Source organism: Mercurialis annua, linkage group LG3 (genome assembly GCF_937616625.2).
Source record: "Mercurialis annua linkage group LG3, ddMerAnnu1.2, whole genome shotgun sequence".
Classification (NCBI taxonomy): Eukaryota; Viridiplantae; Streptophyta; class Magnoliopsida; order Malpighiales; family Euphorbiaceae; genus Mercurialis; species Mercurialis annua.
In genome coordinates, this window is record NC_065572.1 from 664,304 (window position 1) to 679,518 (window position 15,215).

The window sequence follows — 15,215 nt, forward strand, 5'->3', positions numbered from 1 at the left end:
GTATTCTCTATAGTTTACCAACAAATATTGACATATTTCTAGTTTAATATCTACCCATTGAGTATTAATAAAATTAAAATAAACATAATAGGAATTCGGAAAATGTATTAGCCAATGTCTTATAGTGTGTTTGGTTTAAATAATTTTTTGTGAAATTTATTCATAAATAAACAATTGTATCTAGTTTATATTAGGATAATAAGTGTAGTGAGAATTTTATATTGAAAAATATGAGTGGGAATGATTTATAAACTTAATGTTTTAATTTGGATGCTTGTGATTCACCTGTAGTTGTGATTTTCTTCCTGGACTTGTGCTTAGATTTCTCTAAGTACTGCTCTCCTTCTAGTATAACCATTTACTTAAAATTTTAATTTGATGTTCTATTATATATTGATCGGATATTTAATATTCTTAAGTCTCAATAATATTATTTAAGTTTTGTAGAATTAGTTATGCTTATGATAAATAACTTATAAAATGAACTAAGTTGTAAAGAAATGAGTTCTGTAATACAATTGGCTCCTTTTTTAATGGTAAAAGTGATGCTTATTAATTCAAATCACGAGCAGTTACACTTGTAAAAAAAGTATTGTTGAATAATTTATGCGGATGTGACAGAACGAGCTGCTTGGGCATGTGATAACGGATTCGCAGACCATTTTACAAATTTTTTAAGCTAAACTATGCAAATTCCTAGACAAAAAAAATATATTCATTAATAACGATATCAATATCTCCTTTAAACAGTGTTTTCGATATCAGTGACTACTTTCAAATAGATATGTTCATGGGCCGAGTTTGGGCTGGGTCCAATTGGATTTGGCTATTATAAATAAAAGTTCAAGCTCGGTCTGAGTTTGGTTGGGATCTCATATTTATTATTTAAATTTTGGCCCGTACATTATATTTATACGGGTTTAGACCGTTCTTTTTCCGACTTATATGAGAAATTACACAACGATAAAAATCCAAGTCCATCTATCGAAATTGAGTTTATTACGGGGTTGGACTCGAACCGAGCTTTAGATAAAATTCAACTGTTCAAATATGGCTCAAGACGGACTGGCATGGGCAAATATTCATACCCATAATCTGGTCTACTTCATAAACATCAGATTTCAGGATAACACTTCCTAATAACCATAGTTTCAGCCTTTCAGTGATTAAGTACCGACAACGCTGCTCCCCTAATTTTCAAAAGACCGCCTTGTTCATGTCGAATCACACAAGCCACCCCGTGCAATACCACTCAGAATTCATAACCTTGACCAATCGGCTGGAGGAGAAGCCTAAACGCCACCACCTTCAGTTCTATCCGAACCTGCCAGAGCCAAATTTAAATACCTCAACACTTTCAAAGAGTTACATGCTCAAAGCAGCCGCTGAAGATGCTTCAAGTTCAATAAAACCTTTCTATTCTAATAATAAGATGAGCGAGAATGTTTTAGTTAGATTATGAATTACGAGATCATGGAAGTTTGGCACATTTATCCAAAGAGAGTATGTGTATGTTTACTTCTACAACTATAGTGCAATAGAAAAAACTTGTACATATACATATGTACATCAGTGCATGTAAATTTATATTACCCAAACACACTCCACATGAGGTTATGTGTGAAATATGAAGGATGTATTGGAATTTTTCTCAAGTAAAAAAATGGATATTGAATAGAAGAAGTAAAAAATACACTAGACCCTCTAATAGTTAATTAATACTCAATAACTTAATAATTCTAATAATTAATAAAATTCCAGAGAAAGAATTCTAATATTACGTCTTATTTAACATTCAATAAATTAATAATTCTAATAATTAATAAATTTTTAATCCACCATGTATATTAATTATTAGAGGGTCGACTGTATTTCCGTCTTGACTTTAATGTTTTATATATAACTTAATTTCCTCTATGAGGGTAGACTAATTTTAGCTAAAAAAAATTTAAAATATGAGAATCAAAATAATAATTTTTTAATTCTTATAAAAAACAGTACAGACCTAACTATATAACACGAGGATTGACTCTGTACGCAATTATTTCATGCACATAAAATGATAAAAGTTAATCTCAATCAATAATTGTACATCTATATAATGCAAGCTGCAGCTGCACCTGTTTGTTCATTCATAACTCGATCTAAAAAAGAAAAGGGTTTCTCCACTTATATTGTGTATTCAATGCTAAATTAAACAGTTCTTTTTTAATATATAGAATCAATGATCTAAAAAAGACCGTATATCACTTCCATATTCGTCTAGTACTTTAAGTTTAAGAAGTGTTCATAAACTATGACTAAAATTGCACTATATGAGTGAGTGCATTGCGTATGTAGGGGTACGTACATTTCGGCTTAAACTGAATAAAGTTGGGAGGTAGCAAAATTTCATTTTTTTTAAATCAAACATAACCGAATTTGTAAGATATAAAATATTTCAAACTAAACCAAATCGATCGGTTCATTAGATTTTTCGGTCTTCAACTGAAAATTTAACTTTTAAAACCAAATCAAACTAAAAAAATCAATTTTTACAATACCAAACAAAATCGAATAAAATTTGTTGGTTCGTAAGATTTTTGCTCACTACTAATCGTATGCATGAAAGAGAATGAGTCGAGCATGGATGATAAGAGCCCGTCTGGCTAGCCAAGGAGACTGCCTACGAAAACAACACACAAATTCATAAAAAAACATGCAATTGAGGGTGCAGGCAAGTCATCCTTGGCTACCAAACCAAACTCTTTATCTCCATGTAAGACTTCTCTTCCTCGTACCCTACAAAGCTAAGCTCAATTTCTGGATACTGAAATCTGAAATTCATTCTCCCTATTTATAAGCTACCGTTTGCATCTTATTGCACCATAGTCTGCAAAACTTGGCCAATGGCATGGTATCATCAAGTGTACTCCTGTCTTCGAATATATTCTTAAGGAAATTTTTGCATGGCCAAGAGTTTGCCGTCCAATATATCTTGATTTACTGTCTTAAATATATAGTTTTCTCAAATTTTACGAGATAGTATTTTACGTTAACGAATCTCTCTTCCAAATAAATTTTTATGGCAGTGACATTACGTATACTACTTTCGATAAAAAAAACATTACGTATACTTATAAAATGAGTTTATTTATCCTACTAACCATACAACACAGGTGGCGAATGGTATTCTAGTCTAAAGGTAGTTCCGCGCTCCTATATATTACCCGTGAATTTTCTTTTGAGGTTTTAAATGAAGTGTTTAATCAAGTTTAATTAGATGTAAAGGAACAATATCTTAAAAGAATTAAATTTAGGGAGATTGGGTTAAAGGTAGAAATATAAGGAAGTTGATGAAAACGTATATAAATGAAGTTGATGGATGGAATGAGTTGCACCTCTGCCATCATATATCATCCTTTCTTTCTTACTTTTTGGTCTTTTCTTATATTCTAAATGCAACATTATCAACTCGACAACTCAACCATAACCCACAAGTCAAATATCAAATTCCTTTTGGTTTTGGCTAAGGCATCGCAATTATATAATTGGGTTAATTTCATAAAAAAAATCACGATCTTTATACGAAATTTCATTTTAATCACGACCTTTAAAAGTTGCCATATAAAATTACGACCTTTCATTTTTTTTCAAATCTATCATTTTAATGTATTTTTTTTTGACTAAAATCTTCATTAAACCATTAATTAAAAACCCAATCAATAAATCGACACCAAATATCATTATCTTTCTAATAGAGTATGTAGGATTAGTAATTTTTTATTAGAAAAAATACACCGAATTTTACTTTCGTGATAGATTTGAAATAAACTGAAAGGTCGTGCCTTTAATGCCAATTTTAAAAAGTTGTGATTAAAATGAAACTTCATGTAAATGTCGTGATTTTTTATGGAATTAACCTTATATAATTAATCTACTTTTATTCTGCATTATAAAGAGTCATCTCTATAATTAAAGTTCAATAGAAAAATAAGAATAAAAATAATCTATCCTTTTGTTCTGAATTCATTAATATATCCTTGATTAAGTAGGATTAATACATTATTTTAAAGAAAAAATGTTGTGATGTTTTGATTCAACAATTGGCATAATATATCCTAATAGTTTTGTATTTTATTATGTTTTCTTACTTCGTCTCTATTTTTTTAGTTCTTGTATTTTGTCATTTCTCTTTACTGCATTGCCAAGACATTTTCTTTTTTACTTTTTTATTTTACCATTTTTCTTTACTTAGTCTTTTGACATAGGAGAAATGAAAGATGGTTCACTATTTAATGGTGAACAAATTAAAATAAGACACATGGATTAAAGGTGCCCTCTCATAATTAAAATCCGTTTAGGACGCCTCATGGTAATATCTAAAAAAAGATGTTTTGAGAGACGTCTTAAGAATAAAATAAATAAATAGAAAAAAAGGAGCAAAGATGTTTTAAGAAACGTCTTAAGAGTAAAGTGAATAAGTATAAAAAAGAAAAAAATGCAGGGATTAAATTAAAAAAACATCTTAAGAACAAAGTAATTGGTAAAGTATAAGGACTAAGTAACGGAAAAAAAATCGTCTTAAAAACGAAGTAAAAAAAAGGACAAATTACTATGAGGACCCCACATGTATTATAATTAACAGTTTGATATCACTCATTTCAAAATCCTACTTAATGGTCTCTCACTTTCAATTCCGTTAATTACTAAGCCCTTTTATTAATTTGAGGTACCAAATCGTGAACGAAATTGAAAATGAAATACCAAATCGTTTTGAAAGTAAGATACCAAATTGTTAACAAAATAAAAAGTGGGGGACCACATCATTAACGAAATTGAAAGTGAGATATCAAGACGTTTGAAAGTAAGCACCGAAATTAACAGAGAAACCTAATAGTTAACAGGAATTAAAAATGAGAGACTATTAAATAAGATTTTAAAATAAAGAAGTATCAAATTTTTAATAATGCTAGTATAATTAAGGAGTCTTAGAGCAATTTGTTAAAAAAAATAGTATAATATATAAACTTTAGAATAAGTCATTGCCTTTAACATTTTTCATTTTAAATTATTAGTATACCATTAAACAAAAATATGAAGAATTAATTGATAAAAATAAGATATAATTCATTTTTTATGACAATTATATTAACAGATATTTAAGAGAAAGAAATTCATAAATTAATGATGATAGCATAAATTTTGCAAAAAAATTGAAGCAATGTAAATTTGGATAGAAGATTTCTTTTCTTTTGATGAATTGGATAGATGATTTCTTAGATATATATAATTTCTTTATTTATGAACTAATTATCATAAAATAAATTTTGTATCTATCAAATAGGTTACTGACCTGTTTTATTTTCTTTTTGAATATAATTGACAAATATCATAAAATTATTATATTAACTATTTTAACTATATTAAGAATATATTGTCAATTTTAATATAGTTTTTGATAGGTTCATGCAAAAAATAAACTGGACAATTAACTCGAACCACACTAAATTAAAATTCCATTTGGTTTTGTTAATATAGTTAAAAATGATTGATTTAGATATGATTAGTTAAGAAGTATATGCTTTGATTTTGCTTTAGCTTTTCTCATTGTTTAATCGAAACAATTGAAAATCCGAACTTTAAAATGATATCATTTTTTGTTAACATATATGTGTAACTTTTAGGCTTAATTATTTAAAAACACCCCACGTTGTAATTTTTTTTCGTTTATACCCCGATCTAGGAAAATTTTCAATTGTACCCTATTTTGGGTTTTTCGTTTTCAGCTCTACCATGAAGCACTAAATTAATCTGTTTTTATCTAAAAAAAAGTTAAAATAGTCCTTCATTTTTAACCTATATTCTAATTAAACATAAATATTATTAATTTTACAAAAACACCATCTCTTTTGAAAAAAATCAACTAATAATAAAAAATTAAAAAATCCCGACAAGTCGTCGTCCGCCCGTCCTCTTTCCACGGAAGGAGGAGCCGCGTGTTCCTCCTTCCATGGAGGAACATGAAGGAGGAGCTGCTGCTCCTCCTTTTCCGGAAGGGGGACGGCGGCTCCAGCGAACTCGGACGGAGGTGTCCAAAAATAAAAAAAATCAATTTTTTTATTTAAATTTAGTGACAGATCGGAGAAGTATGGTGGTAGATCGAAAAGTTTTTTTAATAATTTAATTTTTTAATAAATTTTTAAAAACAATTAATTATGTGGACTTATTTAAACTTTTTTAAAGTTGAAGGACTTATTTGTATTTTTCCAAATAAGAAAAAATATGGTAAAATCTTTCTATTTAATTGTTATTAACGTTTTTATCCTTAAATTATTTAAGTTATCAATTGTACCCTTAGTTGGGGTAGAGTTGAAAACGAAAAACCCAAAATAGGGTACAATTGAAAATTTTCCTAGGTCGGGGTATAAACGAAAAAAAAATTACAACGTGGGGTGTTTTTAAGTAATTAAGCCTAACTTTTATTAAAATCTATGTCAAACCAAACCGATAATAAATTTTGATTAACAAAAGCAAAAATTTTGTATAAATATTTGGTGTGATTTGATATTATTCCACTCCTTAATTTGTAGTTTGATATTAAATTTATTAAACCAAATCGAACTATGTTCGCTCCTAGTTTTTGATATACTAATTACTTTCTATAAAAAATAGAAGTTTATTGGTTAAAAAAAAAATGAAAATTTCAACTTTTTATAAATTTGTTAAATTTTTTAAAAGTATATAAATCTATTCCAAACTAATAATTTATCGTAAATGTATTCAATTTATTTTTATAATCAATTTAATTATTTAAATTTCCAGTTTTATTTTTATTCTAACTCTTTAATTAGTAAAATTTATTTTTTTATAACTGTAAAATTTAACTCTTAATTTAAAAAATACAAGAAAAAGGGCCAAATAAGCTCCTAACGTTTAATCTATGGGTCGCTAAGCCTTCAATGTTCGGAAAGGGTCAAATAAATCCCTGACGTTTTTAAATTGAATCATCTAAGTCATTCTTACTAACACTGAGGACCCCCTATGGAGGACTTAGATGATACGATATAAAAACGATAGGGTCCTCGTTATCACTTTCCGAACGTTGAGAGACTACTTGGTGCATAGACTAAATGTTAGGGGCTAATTTCACCTTTTTCCAAAAATAAAAAAATAGCAAAATTAAATTTTAAAATTTCTACCTCAAAGCCTACGACATTTTTTATGATAGAAATACTTATTCAGTTTTAAATTCGCTTAGGATTTTGCGTTTTCCCTTGTTTAAAAAGTATTGATAAACAGAAGAAAAAGAATCTAGAAAATGCACAATTTTGATTAGGAAGAAATGAAAAGCGGGAAACATGGGATTTGCTGGCTGGGCTGTAGTTTAAGATGGGATAATGGTTAGGAATTCTGGAATGTGCGATAGACAGAAGACAGTAGACAGCTTATAATTCCAAGTAGTATTAAATTAGTTCGTACTTAGTACTCTAATTAATCACTAAATCGGTAGAGGTTTAAAAATACGTCATGGATGACGATTTCTGACCTCGCCAACCTCAACTTCCCTCTTCAAATCGTAGGGCAATGAATAAATTATTTATTTATTTGTTAATCCTTTCAAAACAAATACTACTAATAATTATTAACTCCACTCCAGTCCCCTATGCTCACGTTATCGAAAATAATTTAAATTAATAGTTTTGTCAATCTCTTGTATGATTGGAAAAATATGATAATTCACAACTTCTTTTAAAAAATTTAAGTTTTAAATTATAATTTTTTTAGTGTGTGAATATTGAGTACGTGTTTAATTTCTAAAATTTGAATTGTATCCGTTTAAAACTATATGATTGAATTTTTGGCACGAAAATGACAATAATATTTAGACAAACTAAGGGGCCGTTTGGTTCAAGGTTGGGAATGGGAATCGGAATGAGAAGGAATGGGAATCGGAATGATTGTTTTCATTTTTTGTTTGGTTCAAAATTAGTGTAGGAATGGGAATGGATAAAGTTTAATAAAATAATTATTTATTATTTATTAAAAATACTTTTTTTATTTTTTTAAATATTTTTTTATATAAAAAAATTAAAAAAATTAATTTTTTTTTTGAAAAAATAAAAAAAAATATTTTTTAAAAAAATTAAAAAAAATATTTTTTTTAAAAAATAAAAATTATTTTAAAAAAATTTTAAAAAATAATATTAAAAAGTTTTTTTTTATTATTTTAAGTATATTTTTTAAAATAAATATCTAAAATAGTTTTTTTAATAATTATATATTTATTATTTATTATTAAAATATTTTGTAAAATTTTGATTTCCATTCCCAAAAGTCCATTCCCATGGGGTAAGGGGGAATGGATGATTCCCATTGAGGGGGTAATCACATTCCCATTCCCTAGTACAATTTGACAAAACAAATACAAACAATGGGAATTATTCCAATACCCATTCCCATTCCCCCTTTTTATGGCGAACCAAACGGCCTCTAAGTTGAATTAAATTTCTAAGTAATTTTTCTTTTTAAAAATAGTCACCAGTATGCTAGTTAAACAGAATAAAAATATACGTAAAAACACTAAATTTATAGTAGTTTGGCAATTCAATCAACATCCATTTCTTAAATTTAAAGATCTCGTTTTAAGTATTCAATTCTTCAATTTTTATTATGAGATAGAAAAAAAGCCTTTGAAAATATAAATCTAGAACGATCCAAAAGTTAGTATATAACTTATAAAACGATTTGATAGCTCAAATAAACTAAATCTTTCCTACATTTTTTTTAAGACGATTGGTACCTCTTTTACAAACGGATTTTTGGTGGTATTTACTCTCTCACAAAATACTGGAGTAGAGACGGATGACCAAAACAAAGTTCAACTATACTGGTGTGAATGTTCGTCTTGTTCCATGCCAAAGAAGAAAAAAGACACTATAAATAGATGACCAAAAATCTTTTGGAATTAAAGATGAGCCCTTTTTTCATCTTTATTCAAAAATCAAAGTGTGCAGATGACAAGTGAGGAGCCTGATAATACGATAAGCTGGTTGAACCCTGATGCTAACCTTGTTCGATATTGGCAGAGACTCATTCATAATACACTAACACTCTGACTTTGTGCTATTTTATTTTGATTATATCAACTAAAATAACTAATTAACAAAATGATACAAATAATAAACTTAATCCTCTGAAAAAAAATCAAAATTTAAGAAATTTATTTAGTATAAAATAAAATTCAGAAAACTTTTAATGATTACACCTATTTTTTATACTAGTTTCGCATTACGTGCTATGCACGTGGCTCGTAACGTAATTCGTCAATGAACATATTAGTAAATTTATTATAGTTAAATTATTTTTTTTATTTATAATTAATATTAAATTAGTTAAGAATTTTTGTAAAAGTAAATATAATATATTCGGTTATTTTTTTTTCCATATTGAATTTATTCTTCTTTTGGTTTTATAATAACCATAATTAAATAATTAATTTAATTTAATTAATAATATCTTTAAAAATAATAAGATAGAAATTTGTAACTCAATCAAACTAAAAGATAGGTATTCCTACTAATTTGTAGACAATTTAGTAATTGTTTACATACTAAAAACTATATTGGAGATAATTTAGCTACCTATTTTAATTAGGACTTTAATTATAATAGTAATTAATTAAATAACTAATTAGTTAATGACTATAAAATCTTTATTTAGTAGTAAACTGAAAAGGATTATTCAGTAAATTTGCCTGTCCCCCCCTCCGTCCGTGCTTTTATATACTAGCATTTCGCCACGTGCTACGCACGTGAGCGATATTCATATGATCCGTTAATTATCTAAAATAAATTAAATATTAAATAAAATAATTTAATTGTTAATAAATTGATATAATTTTTTTTATGTCATGTCCTTTGATAAAAATTAAAATAAGCTATAATAAACTTAAGCCCGTGAAATTATTATGGTACCTATTAAGTTTATAATATTTGTAAATACTTTAGTATGTATCTTATCTAAACATGCAAACAAATATAATATATGTATTTAAGTCTACGTTAATCTTAAATTAATAGGATTTATGTTTGAAATTAATTTTTTTGCAGTAAATATTTTGTATTGAATTCTTTTAATTTGAATTATACTTGTACTTAAACTCATGTTGTAATTAAACTCTTAATTAATCCATTATATTTTTATTTATATTATTTTATTTAGATTCAACGTTTATATTTTTAAATATGTGTTTTTCCTTAATGAAGCCTATTATCGTAATTTTGGCCATGTGCTACGCATGTTAGCGACATTTATATGACCCGTTATATATTAAATATTAAATAAATTAGTTAAAATTATAGTATGTGAGTGATTTTATATGACACGTCAATATTATTTTAATTATTAAAAAATTAATTTATAATTATAGCATGTAAATGACGTTATATGACTCGTTATATATATGAATATTAATTAAATATTTTTAAGGTTCAATTTATAATTATTTTATGGTTTCTACTATTTGAATTATTTTTGTGATTATCCTAACAATTTATCCTATTTATGTCCACCATGGCTAGAGTTTAACTTCTACCTTATATAATTTTGAAGTGGATTTCGGTATGTAATCACTTTTTAATAATTTACAAATAATTAAAAGTTAAAGTTTATACATAGAAAACTTTCTCCTATTGCAATTAAAATTCAAAATTTGCTAATTTCACGTGTCAAGCAATTGTATCCTAACTAATTTATAATGAGATCAAACACTTATATTCTTAGTTAATGTTTACTTCTACCGAAAATAAAGAACAACCCTAACTAACCGAAAATAAAGAACAACCTTAACTAAAATATAATGTCATTAGCACGGTTAATCTCTATTTTTATATTGAAATCGGTTTTTTATTACAATTAAATTACTTGTATTTGATTATTATTATTTTATAATTTTTTTAATAAATTATACCCTTAATGAAATCTATTATTGTAATTTTGCCTGTCCTCCCCCCCTTCCCACATATCTTATAGATAGATAATATAGATAGAGTGTTCCTATTGTTCTAATAAAAGAAATGAATATTTCTCGAGTGTTTTCTAATTGTGGAAACATTCAACTACTTTTCAAATTTCGTTACTACTACTATTGCTAAAACAAGAAGCTTAATTTCACTCACGTCCTTACTTTCAATTTTATTTACAATAAAACACCTTCAGAATTACAATGTTTCCTATCTGGCCTCCACCACCAACAAAACAGTCATCTAACTAAGCCCCGCCTAATATTCCGAAGGCCGCATTCTCGAAAAAGAACTTACTAGTTAGGCGGTAAAAGATATTTAATCCTATTTTATTTCCAAAAAGGGCTTCATCTTTAACAAATTTATCCATTTAAACCCCTTCTCTAAATTTCCCATGTATTTCTGTCTCATTACAGTGTCTCATAATTAACCAAACCACGTGTTTCTTATTACACTCTAACTCAAAACCTAAATATCTAAGCAAAACACTCTCAAACTTTGTCGTTTCAAATCTTCATTTGATCTAGGACTGGGTTTCGATGGAAAACCTTAAATCAGAGAGGAAACAAACCGTTCCATGCGATTATTGTAGTGAACGAGTTGCAGTTATTTATTGCAGAGCTGACTCAGCAAAGCTCTGTTTGTTCTGTGACCAGCTTGTTCACTCAGCTAACTCGTTGTCGAAAAAACACGTAAGGTCACAGATCTGCGATAACTGTGGTAATGAACCAGTTACAGTACGCTGTTCAACTGATAATTTGGTGTTATGTAAAGAGTGTGATTGGGATGCTCATGGTAGTTGTTCTGTTTCTGCTGCACATGATAGAATCCCAATCGAAGGCTTATCTGGCTGTCCTTCAGCTTTAGAGTTGGCTGATATTTGGGGATTTGATCTGCAAGATAAGAAATTTGATGAATCAGAGTCGTTATGTGATGACTTGGTTATGCAAACTGAGCCTTGGGTGTTTGATAAACCCGACGGCGGCGGCGGCGGCGGCGGCGGCGGCGGAGGTGGAGTTAGTTATTTTCATGATTTAATTGTGCCTAATGGTAAAGGTACGATCTTTGGGAATATGAGTTATTCGGATGTGATGATGGCGTCAAAACGACAGCAGAATCCGAGCTGTGGGAGGTTTACGCAAGTGATTTTTAAGCAGTTGATGGAGTTGTTTAGAAGAAATTCAGCGAGTGGTGATAGTGGTGGAGAGGATTTGGTTTCCGGGACGACGATCGGGCAGGGGATTAATGATGATGGTAACAATGTGGAGGGTAAGGGAGGTGATTTTGTGAATGGCATTGATGGTGGTGGTGGTGTGATTACCGAGCAAGAATATTTGCAGGAAGAAGCAGGATTTACTTCATTGCTGATGATGCCATCTCACATGGATCTGAAATCGTGTGGCGATGGTGTGGTTAGTAATGAGGGTCATGTGATGTGTGAATGTACTGCTAATGCTCATGGTACTCAGGTATCTTGATTTACTTGATTATACAGTTTTAATTAGTTTATTTAGGTGTTCTTAAGCTATATTGCATGGAAAGTTATCGAGTTTTATATTTCGGCATTTCATTTCCTTTTTCGGAAAAATTTCCAAAACTCGGGAACTTTATATTATGACCTATTCGTTAAGTCTGTCTGGTTTAGGGAAAATTATATAACACAACCGTTATGTCATGTTATTCGTGCTATAAACCATTAGTGCGTTAGCCATGTGGAAAATCGAATTATAAAAAAAAGTAATAATAAAGATTCCCTATCACATATGCTCATTGGCCTGTTGTAAAAATGACGTGGCTTAACGGTTGTATGGGATGAATACTCTTCGTTTAGTTATTTGATAAGCAATGCTTTGAATGACGGAACGTACATCTAAAAAGCAAAGGAAAAATTGTGGGGAAGTTCCCGCCGGAAATTTGTCCTCGAGAAAAGGAAATGCTGAATGAAGGAATTGTAATCTATAAGTGCTTTTTCAGCATTTCCCATTTTTTTCGTTCACATAGCTCTCAAGTAGAGTTTTAACCAAAATAAGCTGACTATGACATGGATTTACTTGTTATGGTTCAATCCTCTTGTGCCTCTGATTTGAGCATAGTTTTGGATTTGAAAAATACAACTATGAAGATTGAACTTTCTGTTTTGGGAAGATTTGTTATAGAAGCTAAGGGTCCTTTTCTTGTTTCTTTAAATTGGTACTTTACTTGCAGATATGGGATTTTAATTTAGGACAACTGAGGACTCCTGACCAATCTGAAGTGGCATATGGAACAAGCAATGCAGGTTTCACCATCAAGAATTTCGGCAAACTAATGAAAGAAACTTCATCGAGTGACACAAAGATGTTGGGAGATTTGTACCAGATAAATTCCTCTAGCGCTCATGATGATATGACATTGTTTAATGTGAGTTCTTATTATTCTACTAAATTTTATGCCTGGAAGGGTGAAAATTTTCCTAGATCAATGTTTATAATGCTAAATCCTCAGAAGTTAACCACCCGTTAGTTCACGATGTTCAATTTATCCTCTTGGATAAGCTATCCAGGAAAATTTCAGTTTTTTATTCGCAGTTTCAATTTTGAAATATGTAATACGTGAATTAGTACAATTTCTGAGTGCAAACTGCATTCATGTGTTTGTTTGACTTGAAAATGCATTTGGAATTCCTCGATCATTTTCTAGTTGAACCGATATCATTTTTAATGATTTCTGGCCTATTTTCCCCAATCCCTTTGTGTCCTAATTTATTCTATCCTTGTGTGTTATGAAACTGCAGAGCTACTCGAATAATCCAACTACCAGCCGAGGTCTAGCTGCATCGGAGAGTGATAACCTATCTTTTGTTAAGCTGAAAGATGCTGGTGGCTGCAACGATATCGGTTTCAACGAACAGAAAATTCTTATTCGAGGCGACGATGTGAGAACAGTGCCACCAAACAGGGCTGATATGGAGCTGCTGGCAAAGAACAGAGGCACCGCCATGCAACGTTACATTGAGAAAAAGAAGAACCGAAGGTACGGTATCTCTCTCTTTCTTGTTTATATATCTGTTGATTTTGAAAGTAAAAATTTATGAAATTGTGAAATGTTTGTTTGGTACAGATTTGATAAGCACATACGATATGAATCGAGAAAGGCAAGAGCCGATACTAGGAAGCGAGTGAAGGGTCGGTTTGTAAAGGCTTGCGATGCACCTTATGGTTAAAATTGTGACATGTACTGATCTTTTTGCTCTGGCTGTAAATAATTTTGACACTGTTCCAACTGTAAATATATGAACTTTGATTATCCTCGTCTTCTGCTCGTTAATTTTGTTGGTGTAGAGACAGCAGCACAGTTGAGGAAAGTATGCTGGTTTCGATTCTGCTGGTAGGTCCTAAGTGATACTTATGGTATTTGGATTTTCTAATTTTTTTACATTAGTGTATACAAAATCATAAATGTCATATATAATTGGTCCTCTAATTGAAGTTATATAGATGCTTTTTATGAAATATCTTTTATTTGAGGTATAAGAAAATTGGCGGAATTTATTTATTTTTTGATAAACGAATAATTGATGGAATTACCAATGGAGTTGGTGTTATCAGTTTTTGTGTAGGAGAGGTTATCAAAAGTGTAGGAGGTGGTCGCATCTCTTCTTATCTCTTATTTTTTTTTATTTTATGCAATCATTTTTTATTAATCGAAAAGATTTTTTTTTTTTTTTTTAGGAATATTTCGAATTTTCTTGATTCCCATTCAGATAAAAAGTTTTATAAAGTGGTCTATTTTTAGCATGTCTCTTTAAAGTGGAAATAGAATTCATCCTTTGTTTTTTTTTTCCATTCACTTGAATCTCTTCCGTTTCGTCGATTTTGTCCGGATCCTCTTTTTCTTCTGAAAAAAAGGAACAAGAAGGATCTTCTTCGGTGGATCCCTGTTTAGTCCCCTTCGTTTTGGAAGTAATTCTTTTAGTTTAGTATTTTCATTTTTAAAAGTCTATTAAATGAGTGCATTTAGCCATTTAACTGGAGTAGTATTAGAGTTTAAAATAAATTTATAACTTGTTGATACTTGATAAGTTGAATGAAAATTTGAGACATCCATTTCTATATATATACTGAAATAATATATTTAAAAAAAACCCTAATAGTAAAACAAATTTAAATATTTGCGGGTTGTTGTAATTTTATTCAAACTTTTTATTTTTTATAATAGTATCCCGATTTTATA

At 29.3% G+C, this 15,215-nt stretch overlaps 1 protein-coding gene across 1 annotated transcript; it reads left to right on the plus strand.

Moving 5' to 3' along the window:
* Positions 1–11,392: 11,392 nt before the first annotated feature.
* LOC126675011 (zinc finger protein CONSTANS-LIKE 14-like) lies at positions 11,393–14,288 on the plus strand. Its single transcript, XM_050369577.1, has 4 exons — positions 11,393–12,472; positions 13,209–13,403; positions 13,777–14,015; positions 14,103–14,288. Exons 1-4 carry the CDS (start codon positions 11,543–11,545, stop codon positions 14,203–14,205), a joined length of 1,467 nt encoding a protein of 488 aa, XP_050225534.1. The 5' UTR covers positions 11,393–11,542; the 3' UTR covers positions 14,206–14,288.
* The last annotated feature ends 927 nt before the right edge of the window (positions 14,289–15,215 follow it).